This window comes from Sciurus carolinensis, chromosome 12, assembly GCF_902686445.1.
Source record: "Sciurus carolinensis chromosome 12, mSciCar1.2, whole genome shotgun sequence".
NCBI lineage: Eukaryota > Metazoa > Chordata > Mammalia > Rodentia > Sciuridae > Sciurus > Sciurus carolinensis.
In genome coordinates this window covers 49,018,467-49,041,166 of record NC_062224.1, presented here as the reverse complement: position 1 = coordinate 49,041,166, position 22,700 = coordinate 49,018,467, and the positions used below count along the sequence as shown (strand labels likewise).

At 34.3% G+C, this 22,700-nt stretch overlaps 1 protein-coding gene across 1 annotated transcript in view; it reads left to right on the top strand.

The window, feature by feature from the left end:
* Positions 1-2,968: 2,968 nt before the first annotated feature.
* Rab18 (RAB18, member RAS oncogene family) overlaps positions 2,969-22,700 on the top strand; it is a 40,138-nt gene continuing 20,406 nt past the window's right edge. The window contains exons 1-2 of the mRNA XM_047520445.1: positions 2,969-3,189; positions 8,295-8,350. Coding sequence (XP_047376401.1) covers positions 3,122-3,189; positions 8,295-8,350 — 124 coding nt within the window. The 5' untranslated portion in view covers positions 2,969-3,121. The remainder of the gene's footprint in view (positions 3,190-8,294; positions 8,351-22,700) is intronic.

Sequence of the window (22,700 nt, the reverse complement as noted above, 5' to 3'; positions counted from 1 at the left end):
CTCTAGCAGTATAGGCCCCTGTCCGTCATGCTTGTCTAAATTGTACCCTTCTTTTAAGTCTTGCTTCCTTCATGAATACTTTTCTGGTTGTTCTAAGATTCAGTGACAAACTACAGCCAGCTCTCTGGGTCTTTGAGTTTCATATCTCTGGATTCAACCAACTGCAGATTGAAAATATTCAGAAAAAACTGCATCTGTACTGAACATGTACAGACATTTTTTTTCTTATATCCTAACAAATACAGTATAATAACTCTTTACATGGCACTTACATTGTGTTAGGCATTATAAGTAATCTAGACATGTTTAATCATGTAGAAATGCATAGGTCATATGCAAATACTATGCCATTTTACATAAGGAACTGATTTTAGTGTCCACAGAGGATCCTGGAACCAATCTCCCATACTGAGGAAGACTGTACTCTTGGCTGAACTTCTGATGAATTTATTGTCTACATCACTCATTTAGTAGGTAAAATACTACCTTGCTTAATCTGTGCATAAGTGCTTTCTTTCTGCCTAGCAGGACCTGATAATGGGTGTGCACTAGAAATTATTTGAGCATTTTTTCCTCCAGCTCTAATGTTCAAGATAGAGATTCAAGAGACAACTCAGTCTATATAAACAAGTAGACTACATTGTTCCAAATTCCTAAGGCTGATTTGGGAATTTTACATCAACACTTTTTGAGTAACTAATCTAAGATTAGACATTGTACTCAATGCTGAATCTGAAACAGTGACAGGACAATAATCGGTTCTTCTTTTGGGGAGCATACTTTTTGGTAGGAGAACAGAGAGGTAAATATATAATACTGTGGGATACACACCACAGTAGAAGTATAGGCTATTAGTGGAACACATAAGAGAAACAGGTAACACTGCCATGGAAGTTGTCTGAGGGAAGGAATCAAAGAGCTGGATTCAAAGAATGAATAGGAGTTATCCAAGCAAATGTGTAAGAGTATGTGCAGAAGAGAGGACAGGAAAAGTACTCCAGGCAGAAGCAACAATATGCACAAGGTCCTGGAGACAAGCAAAACTTGGTTCACTGAAAATATGAAAGAAGTTTAGTCTGGCTGAAATACAAAATGTACGACACACAATAGCAAGAGATGGGTTGGAGGGATATCAGTATTTACAATAAGCTAACAAATACATGTAAAGGCAATGAGGAACCTCTGGATAGCTTGAAGAAGGCAGAATAACTCAATTAAATTAGCATTTTAAAATACAAATTTGGCTGCAGTACCACAGTACAGTGCAGCTAACGTAGTAATCCAGCAAACAGATGACGAACACAGTAGTGATGGTAGAGATAAAAATGGTGGGTAAATTTCAGATATGCTTAAAGGAGTAAATCTGTGAGGACTAAACAGATGTGGGAAGTGAGAGAGAAGAAATTAAATGAGTGTTAATGTCATTCATTAAGAAGGAAGTCAGGTGAAAAACTATTGTAAAGGAAAAGATAGTGAGTTTAGTGTCTGTCATGTTTAGGTTGGCATATTCCACCTGGGCATATTCATGTGGAGGTATCTTGGCAGTTGTGTATGTTGGTCTGAACTTGAGAAAAATCTAGGCCACAGAAATAACTCTGGGACAAAGTACGTGGGAATAAGAAACCATGTAAATCCAAGAAGACAACAGGAGACAAGGTATGTAGATTAAGAAGATAAAAACAAGCTAAAACTCAAAGGACAAGAATGGTTAAATGATGAGCAAGAAAACTGCAGAGAGGGATTGAGGTTGTCTCACTGACATCATTCTCCAAGTTTAGGTATGAACTCAACAACCTGCAATTAATTCGTTGAGCAGTTATTTATTTAGAACATACTATGTGCCAGAAAGCATTCTAGACACTGAGGATATATGGGTAAACAAAACAGTCAAAAAGAAAAATTTTTGCCCTAATGAGATTTCTCTTTGAGGAAAATTAGATGGGTAAACAAAGTAGTAGAATATCTAGTCTTTCAGAGGAAGGTAAGTGTTATATAGAAAAATAATGCAGAGAGGTAGAGGGAATGCTGGAGGGATTTGCAAGTTTGGTATTATGAATAGGGAATAAGCTCATTAGGAAGGAAATGTGAGCAAAGATCTTAAGAAGGTGAAGGAACCATTTGGATATCTGATAGAAGAGCTCTAAAAATTATTTGACAAATTAACTCCTTAATTAATTCCTAAGTTTTACTTATTTTCTTTAATCAAATGTCTATTGCATATGAAATTAGCAGCAAGTATAAGGAAATAAGGGATGAGAACTAAAGTTTATAGAGTGTCTGCCATATACCAGGCACTTTGTTAGGTATATATGAGAGATTTGGTACTCCAAGAGTAGTAGAGAAGAAAAACACACACACACAATTACTGCAGTTGTGACGAAGCAGTTCTTATAAGCAAGAATAGTTGGTTTGAAATTGTGCCACATTTATATGCACCCGATCTACATGAAGTCTACATTTCCCTTTCAAGGCGAATTAACATATGAAGAGTACTCTTCAATCTATTAGAGGTTAAAACTTGCTCACATCTTTTATAGAGGACTTCATTAACTCATTTAGTCTTCATAACAATTCTAAGAAGCAAGTAAGAATAATTATTGTCTCCCTGAGATGGGGAAACAGGCTGAGGTGGCAAAGTAATATGAGAAAACGATTATATGGTAGTGTTGAACCTACATTTATGATAATCTGCTTCAAAGCGCTATGATTTTCCCAACGCAATACAGCTGTCATGAGCGACTGCTGCAATAAAAGAAGCTTTGTACATACTCTTTGGACTCAAGTCATCGCCCAACTGCACAAACTTAAGAAGGCTGTCTCAGGGTTGGGGAGGAGTTCAAGCTTCAGAAGAGAAAGAGAGATGGTCACACGCGACTCTCCCTATCTGCGCTTGCGCACGAGAGGAACAACCTCTCCGGAAAGACGCCGGACTCCCGGCGTGCGCAGACGCAAAGCTACCTCAAGGCGGAACGGGCGTCCTGAGCTTCAGCAACCCAAACACCCGGTGTGAAAAGAAGGTGGCAGCCATCGAGAGGTGCGCATGCGCAGGCAGCCCTCCGCGGTGAAGGGGTGAGAGGCGGACAGGGTTGGCCAGCTGGGCTCGGAGCGGAGCAGGGTCAGGATGGACGAGGACGTATTGACCACTCTGAAGATCCTCATCATCGGCGAGAGTGGGGTGGGCAAGTCCAGGTGAGCCGGCGTGCGGGCAGTGATGAGGGCGGCGGGGCAGTTTCTGCCTCCGCGGCCTCTGTCTCCTGGGCCGTGACGGGAACGGTAAACGGCGCTGGTGCGACGGCGGCCCGACTCGCACCCTCTTCGCTCGCGCTCTCGTGGGCCTCTCGCCTCGCGCTTCTACGACCCCTGCTCCCCGCGCCCCACCCCGCGCCTGCCGGGTTCACGGCCTCGACCGGGCCCCAGTTCTCTGGATTGCTGTCCCTCCTGTCCACCGAGAAAAAACAATTCCCAGGGCCGCGGGTTTGCCACCGCGGAGTTCAGGGCGTGGCGGGGGGTTTGGGCCAGAGTCCAGTCGAGAGCAACGCTTGCCTTGGCCTTGGGGGTTCAGGGTACCTGTCACCCCCAGAGACTTTGGAATTTCTGTCGGGCTTTCTCTAAATACGTAATGTTCTACACAGGAAGTTTCGTGAGGCCTTAGGTCACATTCCTGGCCTAATTTGGCGCAGCCTATTGTCGCGTCTTATTATATTTTTTAAAAAATTAGTGAACTGCGAAAGAACCCATTGACCTTGTACTGTTGAAAATTTCACTTTAATGTAAGATGCGAGTGCTTAAGCCGTGGCCACCTTTGAACATAAGCCGAAATGGTTCCTTCTCTTTTTGCCACATCATATGGAGATAAAAGGACAAATAAGCATTTTTTTTTTTTTTCCTTTTTTGACTCTCTCTCTTTAGGGTAAATAAAATTCACAAGAGTTGCATACTAGGGAAGATGTGGCTGTAGGTGACTGTTGACAGAGGTTTGTTATTTCATCCAGGTCTGAACAGAATTCTCCAGATGAAGTCAGCCTTGCCATCTGATTATGATGGATTGTATTCTAGGTCATATTGATCTTTCAACTCCAGGGGCTGTAAGCAATCTCATATTTAGCTATACTTCCTGATATACCTTTTTTTCACATACTTTTTTAAGATTATGAAGTCTTACTTTTTTTGGTACTTCAGGATTTGCAAGCTTCTTATGTAATAAAATCTGAAAATTTATATTTTTTTTCAAGTTTGACAATACATTCTCATAGTTCTCATTTAATGTACTTTGTATACTAGATTGCAGAATATGCACATACTAAGAAGTAGATTAATGAAATACTGCATTAGCCTAATAGAATGGCGTGTGTGTGTGTGTGTGTGAACAAAATCATTTTCATGATTACCCTCTACTTTTGTATGTTTTTGAAAATTAGTTAATATAGTGTTTTACTAAGAATTGCAAAACCTTGTGATCTTTCTTTCCTCCTTTCCCCTTGAGATAGGGCCCTCATTTAAGACATGAAATTGCTGTTTTTGAAATCAAGAATAGTTGGTTGTCATTTCATGTGATTCAGCCCATTATATGATTGACTGGCACGTTCATGTATTGAATGGATGATGAATTAAGGTGTGTGAATTTTTTTCTGGAGGGTTAACTGGAGGTACAGTGAACTGGAGATAGTTGAAATTCCTATTTTAGAATATGGTCTATTATGTGGATTTATCAATTTCCCTCATTCACTTCCCTCTGACAATCTTATTTTAAACTTAATGTGACCAGTACTTAACGGTGAACTGTGAATTCACTGCAAAATTTTTTTTTTTTTTGGGTGCTGGGGATCGAACCCAGGGCCTTGTGCTTGCAAGGCAAGCACTCTACCAACTGAGCTATCTCCCCAGCCCCTCACTGCAAAATTTTAAGAGTTGTATCTCTTTCAAGAAAAAACTGCATCCAGAGAGGTAGCTATTATTTTTCTAGCTAGATGGATATTCTTGGTCAGTGTAATGTGTTATAGAAAGCAACCGTGAACACTTATCTTCACAGATAAAGTGAAAATAAACGACTAATCTAAAGTTCAAGCATGTTCTTTTTAAGGCAAGTTAGTACAAAAACATTTGTCATAGATGTGCTCATGAAGTGTTGTTCTAACTAGTAATTTGCTTCTGTTTCTTTACAGAGCTAGATCAAGCAGAAGTGAGATGACATTGTGTTGTTGAGAAATTATTGCACGACAAATAATGTCTTAATCTGAATTAGTGAATTTCTTTCTAGTTTATTTCATACTGTTAAGAGTGTAAAAACTTTGTGATACCAGAATTATGAAACTAGTGCTGCTGCTTGTGTAACCTTGTGTGTGATACTTGAATGCTCTAGGTCTTCACTGGAAAAGTGAAGGGTTTGGGATAGAAACCTCTCAGTAACTATCCAAAGTTAAATGTACAATTTAAGATTCTGATTCCATGGCTAGATCTGATGAAATAAAAATGTAGCAAAGTGTATCAAGAACAGGAAGGAGTTATAGAACAGAACTCTTATGTTATCTAAATTGCTATTCCCCATACCCCTTCCATTCCCATTCCTTAGGGGAATTCCAGTTATAAATTAGGAAAGGCCAATTAGTTGTAATCACACTGTTTATTATAAATTTAGTTGTATTTAAGTGGCAGAGTGGTAGTTACTCTTCATCTATATCTGCATAGAGAATATTTTACTCCTTTAACATTGAAAATATGAAGGCTTAAATGTATACTCTTTTATACTACATAAGAGAGTATTATTAACATTTTGGGGTTCTGGATTCCTTTCAAAATCTAATAGAGAAACAGACTCTCTGCCTAGAAAAATGCATTCATAGAGTTGAGAGTACATTTTGGGCTACCTCTGTACTGGCAAAAATCTGACTTACACTCAGTCTGGGTTTATTGCTTTACACCATACCAGTTCCCTATCTTTTCCTTACAAAGTACATTAATGACTGTTGTAAGGATTAACAATGTGGAAGGAAAATCTCTGGCCCAGTGTCTGGCACTTTATTATTATGGCATTGTTATTACTACTATACAAGGTTATTACTACTATTATATGGTATTGTTATTACTACTATACTATATACTAACTATATACTATACTATATACTATACTATACTATATACTATATACTAACCTAAGATTTGTTTTTGTTTTTGTTTGTTTTTATTGTCTGGTGCTAAGGATTGAACCCAGAGGTACTTTAACACTAAGCTACATCCCCAGTCCTTTTTATCTTTTGTTTTAATGCAAGGCCTCGCTAAGTTGCCTAGGGTCTACCAAGTTGCTGAGACTGGCCTAGAACTTGCTATCTTCCTGCCTTATCCTCCTGAGCCACTGGGATTACAGGAGTCCGCCACTGTAACCAGATAACCTGTTTTTGTAGTAATATTTTCTGTGTTGACCAAGTGTAGATATATATCTTTTATTCTTAAATTGTGAGAGGGAAGAAAAAATTAAAGTCATTAGGAGTCTTATTAGTGCTGTCACCTGACTCATGTTGAAGGTAAGCAAAAATATAGTTAAGATGTTAAGTAGAAAAATCTAGAATTTGACTCTTGTGTTTTACTTTGTTTCTGTGGAGCCTGTCTTATGGAAAACACAACGAAACCAAATTTAAATCTCTTACATATAATTAATGACATTGGGTTTGGAAACTAGCAGGAGTCCATAAATTCTGTGGACAAAACTATCTCTAGCAGCAGTAATCACAACCTAAAGAAGTTTCATAAAATTTCTAACTCAGACATGGAATAATGGTTTCCCTGATTTTATTAATGCAAACAGGTTAATAAAACAATCGTATACTTTAGGAGTTATGTGAGAACAGGTTGATTAATTTTGTAAATCTTGGGCTTTAACAAAGTCTTAGATTTATTATTTTATTTATTTATTTATTTAGTACTTGGAATTGAACCCAGGAGTCGCTAACCACCGAGCCAAATCCCCAGTTCTTTTTATTTTTTTATTTTGAGACAAGGTCTCTGTAAGTTGTTTAGGGCTTTGCTAAATTGCTGAGGCTGACCTTGAACTTTCAATCCTCCTGCCTCAGCTTCCTAAGTTGCTGGAATTACAGGCATGCACTACCATGCATGATTATAGATTTATTTTTGAAAAGTTTTAATAACTGACTCTTCTGCCTCATATTAAGTAAAATAATGCTGGGAAACATAAATCTTAGCATACCCTTCCAATTGGATGTCTTATTTTCATTCCTTTCTCATTTCTTTACCATTTCCAAGTTTAATCCCCCCCCCCATCATCACCATATAATCATGGTTGTTATATCCTTCTTCTGTTGATTTTCCTCCTTTTTTTCCCCTGGAATTAACTTTTCAAAATAGTTTTTGTACCAAAGGACAAATGATCTCGCTGATAAGTGATGATGACACATAATGGGGGGTGGGAGGGGTTAGTGTTAGGGTTAGAGTTAGGGTTAGGGAGGGGGGCAATAATGGAGGAAGGAAGGACTGTGTAGAGGGAAAAGAGGACTGGGAGGGGTGGGGGAAAGGGAAAAAAATAACAGAATGAATCAAACAACATTACCCTATGTAAATTTATGATTACACAAATGGTATGCCTTTACTCCATGTACAAACAGAGAAACACATGTAACCCATTTGTTTACAATAAAAAAAATCAAATTAAAAAAAATAGTTTTTGTCATTTCTTTCTTTAAAAGCCTTCACTAGTTCAAAATACTTATTTGCTTTCATACAACCTGAGGAGTATTTGCCAGAGTAGATGTATTCTGCCTTTCACTGATCTTTTATCTCCTTCCTTTTTAACCATATCTTTTCTTCTCACTTGAATAAGTCATACTTCTTGTTACAAAATGCTATGCTTTTATATTTTCTTGTTTTTACTTGAGTATAGAATAGATAACCCAACAGAATTTTTTTAAGTGATTTTATTTCATTCCAAGAGGCTGGTTTATCCACCCCCAGTTTCATCTATGAAAGCATGACATGTTGCTATCATTTTCTCAGAAGGGCATTCCAGTATAGATTTTTTTTTTAAGGTCAGCAACAGCAAAAACAAAAAACATCTTTTTGCATTTGGGGAATTGTGTAGGGGAACATAGGGTATGCATTTATTAGTAAGCTGCTTTGTTCTTGGAATTTTTGAGTTGCCTTTCCATAATTCCTCCTTACATATCTTCCCTGTGGCAGTATTCCCAGGAGCTGACCTACATCAGCTCTTCTTATCTGCATCTATTGTGTCAAAATATAACTGTGATGAACAGCTGAATTTCTAATCTGTCTTTTTAAATCTTTTTTAGCCTGCTCTTGAGGTTCACAGATGATACTTTTGATCCAGAACTTGCAGCAACAATAGGTAAGTCTAAGTTTAAAAATTTAGAAGAAATTTTTTAATTTTTAGAAGGGTTGTTTTGTCTAAATCCTCCTATCTTCTTCTCACCACCCCATTACTTCCATGTGTTGAAATTTTATTTGTCTTTTAAGACTTAACTTTGGTGTCATTAAATCTATGGTCTTTTTCCATCTCACCCAGCAAAACCAACTTCCTTATCATTTGTCCATGGCACTTTGTTAAAATCGCTAATGTGATTATCTGTATGTGTTTCATTCCTACTATGGATTTTCTTTTAATTTGTAGCATACACAATAATTTGAGTATTTATTATATACTAGACACTGTCCTAAGAGATGGGGCCATAATGGTGAATAATACATATTTGGTCTCTATCATTATTAATCTAAATTATGCCAGTTTTGTAGTTTTAACATTTACTGTAGTGAGTGGTATATATTCTGAACTCCCTCGTTTATTGAAAATAGCTATTAAAGATTATTAGAAGCAATGATACCCAAATGCTTTTTAAGAAATAAAATTTAGATTGCCTGAAAGTGGTTTATTACACTAGTATATTAGAATATTAGAGAAAATAGAGGTAAATATTTTGATATCACATGTGCTGGGAGTAGACAATGTATAAAGCCATCAGGAGACATTTTGGGATAGTTGAAAGATTGTTGAGCTGAGTTAGATCTGTTTAGTTATCTTGATTCCTTATTGAACTGGGTGTGATCTTGAGCAAGTCATTTGACATTTGGTTCTTTTCATCTGTAAATTAAGAGGTTTTAGGGAGTGATGAAACATTTTTCTTCCAATTCTAAATCTCATGAGCTACTGAGTTAGAATATGGTAAAGATGACCATAGTAGCACTGTCAGGGAAAAGAAAATTTTTCTCTCCATTGGCTTTATTTGTTTTTATTTATTGTGAAATAATTTCAGACTTAGAGTTAAGTTGTAGAAAATAGCAAAGAGTGCTTACTACACATCCTACTCAAATTCCCCAAATATTAATATTTATTATATTTGCTTTATTTTCTACCTACATGCAGTGTTCTTTTTTAATGAATTGTTTGCGAATAAGTTGCAGACATGTTTTAATATCTGAATAATGTGCATTATGTGTATTTCCTAAATGAGCGTGGATATAATTCTTCTATCTACAGACAGATTTCATTAATTGTCCCATTAATATCCTGTATAGAAAAGAAAAAGAATTGTTCTGGTAGAGCATTAAATTTAGATATCAGTTCTCTTCAGTCTCTTTTAATCCAAATGGTTCTTCAGTTTGTTTATATCCATGACAGTTTTGAAGATTACAGAACTTTGTCGGGATGTCCCTCAATTTGTGCTTGTCCATTGTATCCTCAGGGTCAGATTCTGGCTATGTATTTTTGGTAGGAATTCCACAAAACTGCTGCTCAAAGCATTATGTCAGGAGCACACCATGTTCATTTGTCCCAATAGAATACAACTTTGGTCACATAGGATGATATGTGGCAATTTTTTTCCTCTGTAAAGTTTATATTTTTCTCTTTGTAACTCATATATTACTTATGGAGAGGAGAGATATTTGAGACTGAATAGACATCCTGATTCTTACACTTTTTACCCTCTTGTTTTAGCATGCATAGACAATTCTTGCCTGAAACAGGTAGTAAGGACAATACATGATCCTGTCAGCCTAGCTGTGGTTGTCAAATGATATTTCAAATGCTTTCATTCTGTTTTTATTTCTTATTTGAAATTCTATAAGGAAGAGCTCTTCTTTGTTTCCTTTCAATATGAACTCATAGTGCCTCTAAATTTTTAGTAAAAATCAGGCATTACTTAACTTTTGTATGACAATGATATTTATAGGTTTATATGTGCCATAAGAAAGGGAATCATTTAAAACACTAGTAATTCAGAATCCATTTTAACTTGACTTTGTGTGTTTTTGCTCCTTTAAAAGGTTATTTAGTAGTAAAACAATTTTGTTGAGAAGATGGCTGGTAATATATAATGTGAAGTAGAAGAGTAGTAACTGGTAGAAAAATAAGCTTGCCTAAAGCTCAGATTTGACTGAAGGAATGAACCTGAATATAATATAAAAGTATCTTCATTTCCAACTCACATGAAACATGGAGAGTTGTAGAATGATAGATCATCTTACTACTAAAAGGACTTTGGGTTCTGTGGAAACAAATACTAAGAGTATAGCATGCTGGTGAGAATGAATATAATTTTCTCCCCAAATGGGTCCTGGATCTTTGTCTTTTGAGACTGTTATTTATAATGAAACCACATAGTATATAACTTTTGAGACTGATTTCTTTTATTTAACCTGATACTATTTAATGGTTTGGGGCTTCATCCAGGTTGTTGCTAATAATTTGATTCCTTTTGTTTTGACTGAGTTTAATTCCATTGTATGAATGTCCCACTTTTGGTTTCTCCATTCACCTATTGTGGGACATTTGAGTTTTCCTAGGTTTTGGTAATTTGAAATAGACCTATTGTAAACATTCATGTACAGGATTTTGCATGAATATTAATTTTTTTTCTTTATAGTACATATCCAGTAGTAGGATTGCTGAGTCATATGGTGTATGTATATTTAACTTTTGAAAACAGTTTGGCTATATTTTTATGAGTGTATCAATTTGCATTCCCACAAGGAGCTTATGAGAATTCCTGTTCTTCCACAGCCCTCACTTATATTTAGCATGAGCCACCTTTTAAATTTTAACCATTCAAAATTGGTATTGCATTTTGGTTTTGTACGCATTTCTCTAATGACTCACAGTGTTGAGCATCTTCTTAAAGTTCTTGTTTGCTCATATATGTATTTATTTGTGTGTGTATGAAGTATAAGTATTTTGTTAGTTTTTAATTGGGTTTATTTCTTGATTTTTGAGAGTTCTTCATATATTCTGCATATAAGTCCCTTATTAGATGTTATATGCTTTGCAGATGTTTTCCTCCCAGTCTTTGACTTGTCTTCATTTATGTGACAGTATATTTCTAAGTACATGTTTTTTATTTCAATGAAATTCAGCTCATCAGTTTTTCAGTGTTGTATCTTTTGCCAAGCAGAAGGTCGCAATGATTTTTCTCCATTCTAGAAGTTTTACAGTTGTAGATATTACCTTAAGCATAATTTTTTGAATTAATTTTTTAAAACAACATGAAGTATGGGTAAAAATTCTTCTGTTTTTCTTTTATTTGCATATGGATATCTAGTTGTTCTGACACTATTAATTGAAAAAACTGTCCTTTTATACTTAATAGCTATTGTACCTCTGTGAAAATGTTGGCTGTCATATGTGTGAATATATTTCTGAACTCTATTCTATTACTTTCATTTATTTATCTTTATGTCATCATCTCATCTGTCTTGATTTCTGTAGCCTTATAATAAGTCTGGAAATCAAATATTGTTAATCTGTCAGATTTGATCTTTTTCAGTGTTGTTTTGGTTTTTCTGACCTTTGCATTTCCTGACGAATTTTAGAGTCCTCTTGTTTTAAAAATACAAGCCTGCTAGATTTTGAGAGGAATCATCTATATAGATCATTTTGAGGAGAATCAATCTCAGAACAGAATTTTTATTCTCTCTCCATTCATTTAGGTCTTCAAAATTTCTCTTTGAACATTTTGTAATTTTCAGTGTACAGATCTTTTCATAACTTTTACCAGATTTAACTCTAAATATTCAGTGGATTTTCATTGTTAATGGTGTTTCTTTCATTTTTCCTTTGTTCATTACTAAATGAAGAAATATTCTTGATTTTTTTTATGTTGATTTTTTTATTCTTTAACGTTGCTGAACTTGATTATAAGTTCTAGGAGGTTTTTTTTTTAAATTCTAGTATTTTTTTTTTACGTTCTTTCTTTCTAGTCTTTATACCCTCATATTTTATTGCCCTAGCTAAAATCTTCAGTTACTGTACAGTGTTAATAGAAGGGGTAAAAGTGATCTTCTTATTTTGTTCTTGATGTTAAGAGTAAAACCTTTTTGTCTTTTACCACTAAGTATGAAGTTAGCTGTGTGTTTTTTATAGATGCCATTTATCCAATTGAGAAAGTTCCCTTCTATTACTAGTTTATCAAGAGGTTTTATTAGGAATGCATTTGGGGCTTTGTTGAATATGTTTTCTTCATCTGTTGAGATGATCATGTAGTATTCTTTTTTAACTTAATATAGCAAAGTACACATTGATTTTGTTTTTTCAGTGTTAGACCTTCCTTACATTTTTGGGATTATCCCTTCTTGATCATGATATGTTGTTCTTTTATACATTTTTTGATGCATTATGTAAAATTTTGTTTAGGATTTCAGTTTATGTCTGTGAGAAATATTGGTCAGTAGTTTTCTGTAAAGTCTTTGTAATTTTTTGGCATTAGGGTGATGTAGGACTTAAAGAAAGACAAGGAAATGAAGGAAGTGTTTGCTTTTCTTCAATTTCCTGCAAGATTTTCTTTTCTTTTGTACTGGGGAATTATACGCAGTGGTGCTTAACCACTGAGCTGCATTCCTACTCTACCCCACCCCCCTTTTTAAAAAAATCTTGTTTATTTTTATTTTTACAGACTGCATTTTGCCCACCCCCTTTTTTAAAAAATATTCGAGACAGGGTCTTGCCAAGTTGCTGAGGCTGGCTTTGAACTTGTGATCCTCCTGTCTCAGCTTCCTGAGCTATTGGGATTATAGGTATGTGCCACCAATCCAGCTCCTGCAATATCTTTTTTAGAATGGATTATTATTTAAATATTTACTAAAATTCACTTTGGCCCTGGAGTCCCCCCACTCCAGCATGGGTAAGTTTTTAACTACAGATTCAATTTCTTTAATACATATTTAACTCTCCAAGGTTATCTATTTGTTTATTTATTTACTTATTTTACAGTGTTGGGGGTTGAGGTGGGTTTTTTTCTGTTTTTTTTTTTTGGTGTTGTGGTAAATATACATAACATTAACCTTACCATTTTAACCATTTTTACATGAATAATTCACTGTCTTTGAGTATATTCACGTTTTTGTGCAACTATCACCACTGTCCATTTCCAGAACTTTTTAATCACCTTAAACAGAAACTGTGAACCAATTAAATAATAATTCTACCTATACTTTTTCCAAAGCTCTTGGTTACTTTTATTCTACTTTATGTATGAAATTTGCCTATTCTAGGTCTCTAACAGAAGAAAAATCATAAAATATTTGTCTTTTATTGTCTGATTTATTTCACTTAGCACAATGTTGTCAGGTTCATCAATGTTGTAGTATATATCAGTATTTCATTTCTTCTTACGGCTAAATAATGTTCCATTGTATGTATATATGCCATATTTTGGTTATCATCAATAAGCCTTTATTGCTTCTACCTTTTGACAATGATGAATACTATTACAATGAACTTTGTCGTCCAAGTGTTTGAGTCCCTGACCTCTGTTGTTTGGGGTGTATTCTTAGGAGTGGAATTGAAGGCATTGCCACACTTTTTCACAACAGCTGCAATACTTCAGATTCTTATGAGCAATGTACAAAGGTTACAATTTATCTAAATCCTTGTCTATACTTGTTGTTTTCCTTAAAAAAAAAAAAAAAGAAGCCATCCTAATGGGTATGAAATAGTATCTCATTGTGGTTTTGATATGCATGTCCCTAATGGCAAAATGATGATGAGTATATTTCTGTGTGCTTATTGGCCATTTATATATATATATATTTTTTTTTTTTTTTTGAGAAATGTTCATTCAAATCCTTTGGCCATTTTTTAATTTGGGTTCTTTGTGATTGAGTTATAATGATTCGCAAGTATTTTTTTCCATTGTGAGGGGTTGTTTTCTCACTGTCTTGATAATGTCCTTTGATAATTTCTAAATTCTAATAAAATCCAGTTTCTGTTTTTTTATTGCCTGTGTTTCTAGTGTCATATCCAAAAAATGATTGCCAAATTCCATGTCACAAAGATTTTCTGTTTTCTTCAAAGAGTTTTTTAGACTTCGGTTTTATATTTAGATATTTGATCCATTTTCTGATTACTTTCATTTATGGCATCAGATAAGGGTCTAGCTTCATTTCTTTGCATGTGAACATCCAGTTTTTCTGGAACCATTTGTTGAAAAGACTATTCTTTATCCATTGAATGATCTTAGCTCCTTTGTCAAAATCACTTAAGTACATATGTGAGGGTTATTTCTAGGCTCTGTGTTCAGTTCCATTGGTCTACATAAGTGTGTTTATACCAGTACTATTTAGTTTTTAATTATTTTAGCTTCCTATTAAGTTTTGCAGTTTCAAAGTGTGAATCCTCAAATTTATTCTTTTTTAAGAAAGTTTTGCTATTCAGTACCTCTTGGAATTCTGTATGAATTCAAGTATCAGTTTTTTCATTTCTGCAAAAAAGCTGTTGGAATTTTTAATAGGGATGTGTTAAATTTGTAAATTACCTTGGTTAGTGTTGTCATCTTAACAATACTGTGCTTTCCGATTCGTGAATATAGGATGTCTTTCTTCATATTTATGTCTTCTTTAATTTCTTCAGCAACTTTTGTAGTTTTCAGTGTACAAGTCCTTACCTCTTTAGTTACAGTTTGTCCTAAGTATTTTATTCTTTTTGATGCTATTTTAAATGGAGTGGTTTCTAAAAGTTACCTTGTTGGATTTTTTATTACTAGTGTATAGAAATGTAATTAATTTTTGCCTGTTGATATTATATCCTGCAGCTTTACTGAAATCAATTATTAGTTGTAACAGTGTTTGTATATTTGTGTGGAATCTTTAAAGTTTGTTTGCATGTAAGATCATGTCATCTATAAATAGACATAATTTTACTTTTGTATTTCCAATTTGGATGCTTTTTTTTTTCCTTCTGAATGTCTCTAACTAGAACTCTCAATACTCTGTAGAATAGAAGTGGTAAAAGTTAGTGTTAATCTTCTTTTTTCTGACCTCAGGGGAGGTCAGAAATACTTTCAATCCTTCACCATTGAGTATGATGTTCACTATGAGTTTTTCATACAAGGCCTCTATTATGCTAAGGAACTTTCCTTCTGTTCCTAGTTCATTGATTTTTTTTTAATCATGAAAGGGTTTTGAATTTTGTCAAATGCCTTTTCTGAATCAATTAAGATGATCATATGTTCTTTTTCCCTTCTATTAATGTGATATATTACCTTGATCCTTGTCTTTTGTTTGTTTGTTCATTTTGTAAATATTTAGCCATTCTTGCATTCTGGGAAGAAACATCATCGATTACTGATTCATTCTCTCTACTGAATTAGTTTTTCTAGTTCTTCACGAGCCAATTTTGACAAGTTGTATGTTTTTTGGAATGTGTCCATTTCACCTAGATTATCTAATTTGTTGATATATAGTTGTCCAATTTTATTTTATAGTCCTTCTCTGTAAAATTAGTAGTATAGGTTAGGTGTCCCTAATCCAAAAATCCAAAACCTGAAATCCACTGGTAGATATGAGGTGTCTCCCAAAAGTTCACATGTGAGACAATGAAAGAATTTTCAGAGGTGAAATGATAGATTACAAGAGATTTAGCCTAATCTATTAATCATGGAATAACTGGATGGTAACTATGGGTAAGTAGAGTGTGGCAGGAAGAAGTAGGTCACTAGGGGTATACTTTCAGGGTTTATATTTTGTCCTTGGTGAGCCAAACTCGCTCTCTGCTTCTTGATTGCCACGTCCTGAGCAGTGTTCCTCTGCTCTGCCTTTCCATCATGATGTTCTGCCTCATCTTAAACAGAGCTATAAGTCATCCAACCCAGGGCTGAACCTCTGAAACCCTGAGCCAAAATAAACTTTTCCTCCTCTACTTGTTCTTGTCAGGTCTTTTGGTCTCACTGATTAAAAAAAAACTGACTAAACGAGTTTCCTAGTCTGAAACTTTTTATGCACCAGTGTGATACTACAGTCTATGCAAATATTCCAAAATTTGAAGAACCCCCAAATCTGAAATACTTCTGATCCCAATCATTTGAGATAAATGATGCTCAACCTGTAATGCCCTTTTTTATATCTGATTTTTGTAATTTTAGTGTTCACTCTTTTTTTTTCAGTCAATATGGTTTACTGGTTGATTTTTTGAAAAAAGCAACTTTAGCTCAATTTTCTCTATCTTGTTTTCTGTCATTTTTGCTTTGTCTTGATAGTTTTGCACTTAGTTTGCTCTTTTCTAGTTACTTGAGGTATAATGTTAGTTTATTTACTCGAAATCTTCCTTCTTTTATAATGCATATAGTTACAGCAATAAGTTACCTCTTAGTATTGTTTTCATTGAGTTTTTTGAGTCTTTCTATATTGTGTTTTTGTCTCAAGATACTCTCCTATTTGCTATATGATTTCTTCTTTAAACTATTGATTGTTTAAAAAATGTTGTTTAATCTTCACATATTTGTGAATTTTCCAGTTTTTTTTTTCTGTTATTTCTGGTTTTATTTCATTTCATTTTCATTCACAAAGGTAGTTTGTACAATTTCAGTCTTTTGAAACTTATTAAGACTTTATTTTGTAACTAGCACATGATCTGTCTTGGAGAATGTTCTGTCTACTTTTAAGAAAAATTTATTGTTAAATAGTGTTTGTTTGGTAAAATGTTTTGTAGTGTTATTCAAATCATTTATTTCCCATTGATGATGTATGTAGTTGTTCTAGCCATTAGTGAAAGTAGTGTATTGAAATCTCTAACTCCTTTTGTAAAACAATTTTTCCTTTCATTTCTTTCAATGTTTCCCTTATACATATTTGGGCTCTATTCTGCAGTGCATGCTTGTTTATAATTATTATTTCTTCTTGATAAATTGGCCTTTTCATCAACAATTTTGTCCTTCTTTTCCTCACATCACTATTGATTTAAAAATTCTTTTGTTTTAATTCACATAACCAGCCCTTTCTTTGTTACTATTTACGTGAAATACCTCTCCCTCTTTTTTTACTTTCAACCTATACAAGTCTCTAGATTTGAAGTAAGTTTCTTGTATACAGCATATAGTTGGATTTTTTTAATTCTATAAATTTTTGCCTTTGATTCAAGTTAAATCTATTTACATTTAATGTGATTACTGATGAAGAAAGACTTCTGCCATTTTGCCGTTTGTTTTCTTAAAGAATTTTTCTTTTTTCTTCATTTATGCCTTTTGATTACTTAATTATTTTAGAGTGATATGCTTTGATTCCCTTTACATTTCCTTTTACATATATTCTGGAGGCATTTTCTTTGTAATTTGTTTCTGAGTCAATTCTGGTAGCTTTTAATAGGAAATTGTTCATTTCATCTGAATTACCTAATTTATTGGCATAACTTGCTCATAACATTCTTTTGTTATTCTTTTAACCTCTATACTATCTATAAACCTTGGGAAATTTCTTTTTTTTAATGGAAATATTTGTTTTCTCTCTTTTTCCTGATCAGTTTGGATAGAAGTTTACCAGCTTTTTTGCTTTTCTTGAGAACCAGCTTTTTGTTTCATTAACTTTTTTAAAGTCATTTTTTCTGGTTTTGATTTTTAATAAGAGTTTTAATTCCTTTTTTCTTGCTTTGGATTTTATTTTTGCTTTTTTCTTTTTGGTGATGCTGAAGATTGAACCCAGAGCAAAACATGCCACATACACTCTACCACTGACCTACACATCTAGTCATCTGCTTTTACTATTGTCCTGATTGGTTTGAGATTTTTTTTTTTCCTAAAGTGAGAATTTAGTGCTATAAATTTCCTGTTAATTATGCTTTCATGGCATTTCACAGTTCATCAATTTTTATATCATTTGGTGTTTTTTTTTATTGTTCAAAATATCCAGTTCAGATGTATTTAATTTTTTTGAGCAGTTTACGCATGATGTCCCTTACTTTAATTTTCTTCATGTTTCTGTACTTGGGAGTTCATTAGGTGTCTTTAATTTGTGGACTTTTATTTTTCATCAAATTTGAAACATTTGACCATATTTTTTCATATGTATTTTTATCCCTCTTCCTCTCTTCATTTTTATTAACTCTGATTGCTTACAAATTAGGCTATTTGAAATTGTCCCACAGATCATTGATGCTATCTTATTTTCTTTTTTTGGATGCATAATAATTATACATATTTATGGGATAAAGTGATATTTCAGTTACAGGTATATATGTTATATAATGGTCAAATCAGTGTAATTTGCATTTTCTTCTTAAATCACTTATTACTTCTTTGTTCTGGGAAGCTTTGAATTTCTCTGTTCTAGTTATTTATAAATATTTATAAATATTTTATATTTATAAAATATATTAAACTGTTGTAAATCCTGGGTGGATATAGAATCTTAAGATGGTGTTATTCAGCAGGAGCCTGGTAGAGGGAGGGCACAGCATGAACTGGACTCTTCCTCTGGGGTGGCACTGTGGTGTTGATTCCCTGGAAGCTTCCTAAACTAGAATCAGGGCCAATGAGGTCTACAGGCTTCTCCAGCAGCAAATACTTTAGGCATTCCTAATATTAGCAGAGATTGCGTCAACCTTCCGCTTACCCATTCCTCTGTGTGTGAAGTCCCTTTTAGTTCAGAGTTAATCTCAACTGGAGAGGAGATAGTAGAGACTGGGCTTAGTTCCTTTCTTTATAATCCATCATGAGTCTCCATGTTCTGTGACATCTCTACTACATCCCCAGCTACGCTCTGGCACTGTGCCTTAGACATGCCAGATAATAGCATTTTTTTGTTCGTTTGTTTGGGTTTTATTTTGTTTTGTTTTCTTTGTTTTGGTCTTCTTTTGCAGAGGGAAGCAGGCCAGACACCTCTAGTCAGCCATCTTGCTAACATCACTGGGCTCCCACTTCTCTCATTTTCCTTGAATCTCTTCTGTCTTTTGTTGTGGATGGTTTCTTTGTTATGTCCTCATATGCACTGATATATTCTTCTACAATGTTTAATATGCTGATAATCTCATTCTGTGTGATTTTCATCTCAGATATTGCAATTTTTATATGTAGAAATTTAATTTGATTCTTTTGTTTCACTTATGTCTTCCTAACTTTAAAAACATGTTTAAATTTCCTTGTTTGCTGTGTCTAACATTTGTTTCAATTTGAAGTCAATTTCTATTGCTTGATTTTTCTCCTCTTTGACAAGCAGGTACTTCATTGATATTTGTTTTCTTCCATTTACAAACATACCTTGTTGATTTTAAGTATTTTTTTGTTAAGTTTTCATATTCTACTTACTTGTTTCAAAGGCTTTATTATTAAGGATATTACCTAGTTTTAACTAACTACCCTTCATAAAATAGGCCTTGAAAGAAATTCATGCAAAATTGAGCAAGACTCAAAATAAATAATAAAAGACTGGGATGTACTACAGTGCTAAAACCTGGTTTAATACAGACACATACACACACAAAGTTCTATTAGCGTTCTCTCCTAATGAGACACAGAGTAAGCTAGTAAGTTTCATCTAACTTAATGCATTAATATCAGAAATAATGTTTGTATTCACCTTCGTTTATAGCAACACCATAATAAAATGCTATATAGGGATATATTTGAATTAGGTCAGAGGTAAAAAAAGGAAATTGAAGAAAACCTTCAAAGATGGAAAGATCTCCCATGTTCTTGGATAGGCAGAATTAACATTGTCAAAATGGCCATTCTACCAAAGGCGCTATACAGATTAATGCAATTCCAATTAAAATCCCAATGACTTTCCTCATAGAAATAGAGAAAGCAATCATGAACTTTATCTGGAAGATCAAGAGACAAAGAACAATAATAGCCAAAACAATCCTGAGTAGAAAAAGTGAAACAGGAGGTATCACAATACCAGACATTAAACTGTACTACAGAGCAGTAGTAACAAAAGCAGCATGGTATTGGCACCAAATAGATAAACAGACCAATAGTACAGAATAGAAGACAAAGACAAAACCACATAAATACAGTCACCTCATACTAGACAAAGGAGCCAAAAACATACAATGGAAAAAAGATAGCCTGTTCAACAAATGGTGCTGGCAAAACTGGAAATCCATATGCAGTAAAATGAAATTAACCCTCTATCTCTCACCCTGCACAAAACTCAACTCAAAATGGATCAAGGACTTAGAAATTAGACCAGAGACCCTGCACCTAGTAGAAGATAAAGTAGGCCCAAATCTTCATCCTGTTGGCTTAGGATCAGACTTCCTCAACAAGACTCCCAAAGCACAAGAAATCAAAGCAAGAATCAATAAATGGGATGGACTCAAACTAAAAAGTTTTTTCTCAGCAAAGGATACAATCAAGAATGTGAAGAGAGAGTGTACAGAGTGGGAGAAAATCTTTTCCACACGCACTACAGATACAGCACTTATCTCCAAAATTTATAAAAAACTTACAAAACTTTACACCAAAAATACAAAGAACCCAATCAATAAATGGGCCAAGGAACTGGACAGACACTATACAGAAGAAGACATAAAGGCAATTAATAAATATATGAAAAAGTGTTCAACATCTCTAGTAATTAGAGAAATGTAAATTAAAACAACTCTAAGATTTCATCTTACTCCAATTAGAATGGCTATTATCAAGAACACAAACAATAATAGATGTTGGCATGGATGTGGGGAGAAAGGCACACTTTTACATGGCTGGTGGAATTGCAAATTGGTGCAGCCACTCTGTAAAGCAGTGTTGAGAATCCTCAGAAAACTTGGAATGGACCCACCTTTTGACCCAGTTATCCCACTCCTCGGTTTATACCCAAAGGACTTAAAATCAACATACTACAGTAACACAGTCACTTCAGTGTTTATAGCAGATCAGTTCACAATAGCTAGCTTGTGGAACCAACCTAGATGCCCTTCAACAGATGAATGGATAAAGAAACTGGTATATATACACAATGGAATATTATTCAGCCATAAAGAAGAATAATATTACGGCATTTGCAAATAAATGGATGGAATTGGAGAATATCATGCTAAGTGAAATAAGCCAGTCCCAAAAAACCAAAGGTCGAATGTTTTCCCTGATAAGTGGAGAATGATATATAATGAGGGTGGGGGTGGGGAGGGAGAGAAGAATGGGGAACTTTAGATTATATAGAAGGAAATGAGAGGTAGGGGGGTATGAAAAATGGTGGAATGAGAGACATCATTACCCTGTGTACATGTATGATTACACAAATGGCACGAATCTACATTGTGTACAACCATAGAAATGAAATGATGTACCCCATTTGTGTACAATGAATCAAAATGCAGTCTGTAAAAAATTAAAAGATCAAAAAAAAAAAAAAGAGTCAGGTCCCAAAAGTGGCAAAATTATAGTACTTTCTTTTGTAATAAGCTCTGTCACATAAGGGGTACATCTTAACTCCAAAGACCTCACAAAAACCAGAATATGTATGAAAAGTTTTACTTATGCCAAGGCTTTCACTGTAACAAAACAAAACAAAACAAACAAAAAAAAAAAAAAAAAGGAAAAGAATACACTGTGACCAGACAGAAGAGAAAAATAATACTGGAAAAAAAAAAAAGATGGAAAATGATGCAGGATACAAGCACTAATGAAAATTGGAGTGACTGTACTATTATCATCAAAGTAAAATTCAGGAAAGGAAAAAGAACCAGGGAGAAAAAGAGTCACCACGTAATGATACAAAGGTCAATTCTGCAAAATATCATAGTAATATTAAATCCTTATGTGTGAAATTCTTGAAAAATGACAGAATTAAGGGAGAAAGAGAAAAAGCTACTCCACTCTTCATATAGACAACAGCATGAATGGCTCTCAAAAGCATCATTCCGAGTGAGAGAAGCCAGAATCTAAAAGTCACTTCTTGAATGGCTCTATTTGTATGACATTCTGAAGAAAAAAACCAAAGTACCAAATAAGAGTAACTAGTGTTCCAGGGTAAATATATCTTGTTGGTAATCACCCTTGAAGAGCATCTTGTGTGGTGGAAGTAATATAGCATGCATTTATCCAGGTGCAGAGAACCATACACCAAGCAGAAAGAATATATTCTATTGTAAGCAAATTGTAAATAAACAAATTGGTGATGCAGCTAAAAAAATGTACCCCTTGGACTCAAGATTTAGCTCAGTGGTAGAGCAGTTCCCTTGTATGTGTGAAGCCCTGGGTTCAATCCCCAGTACTGGAAAAACAAAAAACAAACAAGCACCCCTCTGTTGTTGTGGCTTAATAGGGATACATTTTAGAGAATCAACTTTCTCAGTTCCTCAAGAGAATTATTTTGTGGGATGAAATGAGTGTTCTTTTCCTGATCCTTCAGTCACCTTGACATCCATCCCATTTTCTTATTATTCAGTACTTCCTGCACTAAAAAGTAGTTTCTATTACTCCAAACCATTGATATTCAATTTTGCCTTGTCTTCTTTGTCCAAGGACGAGTGGGCA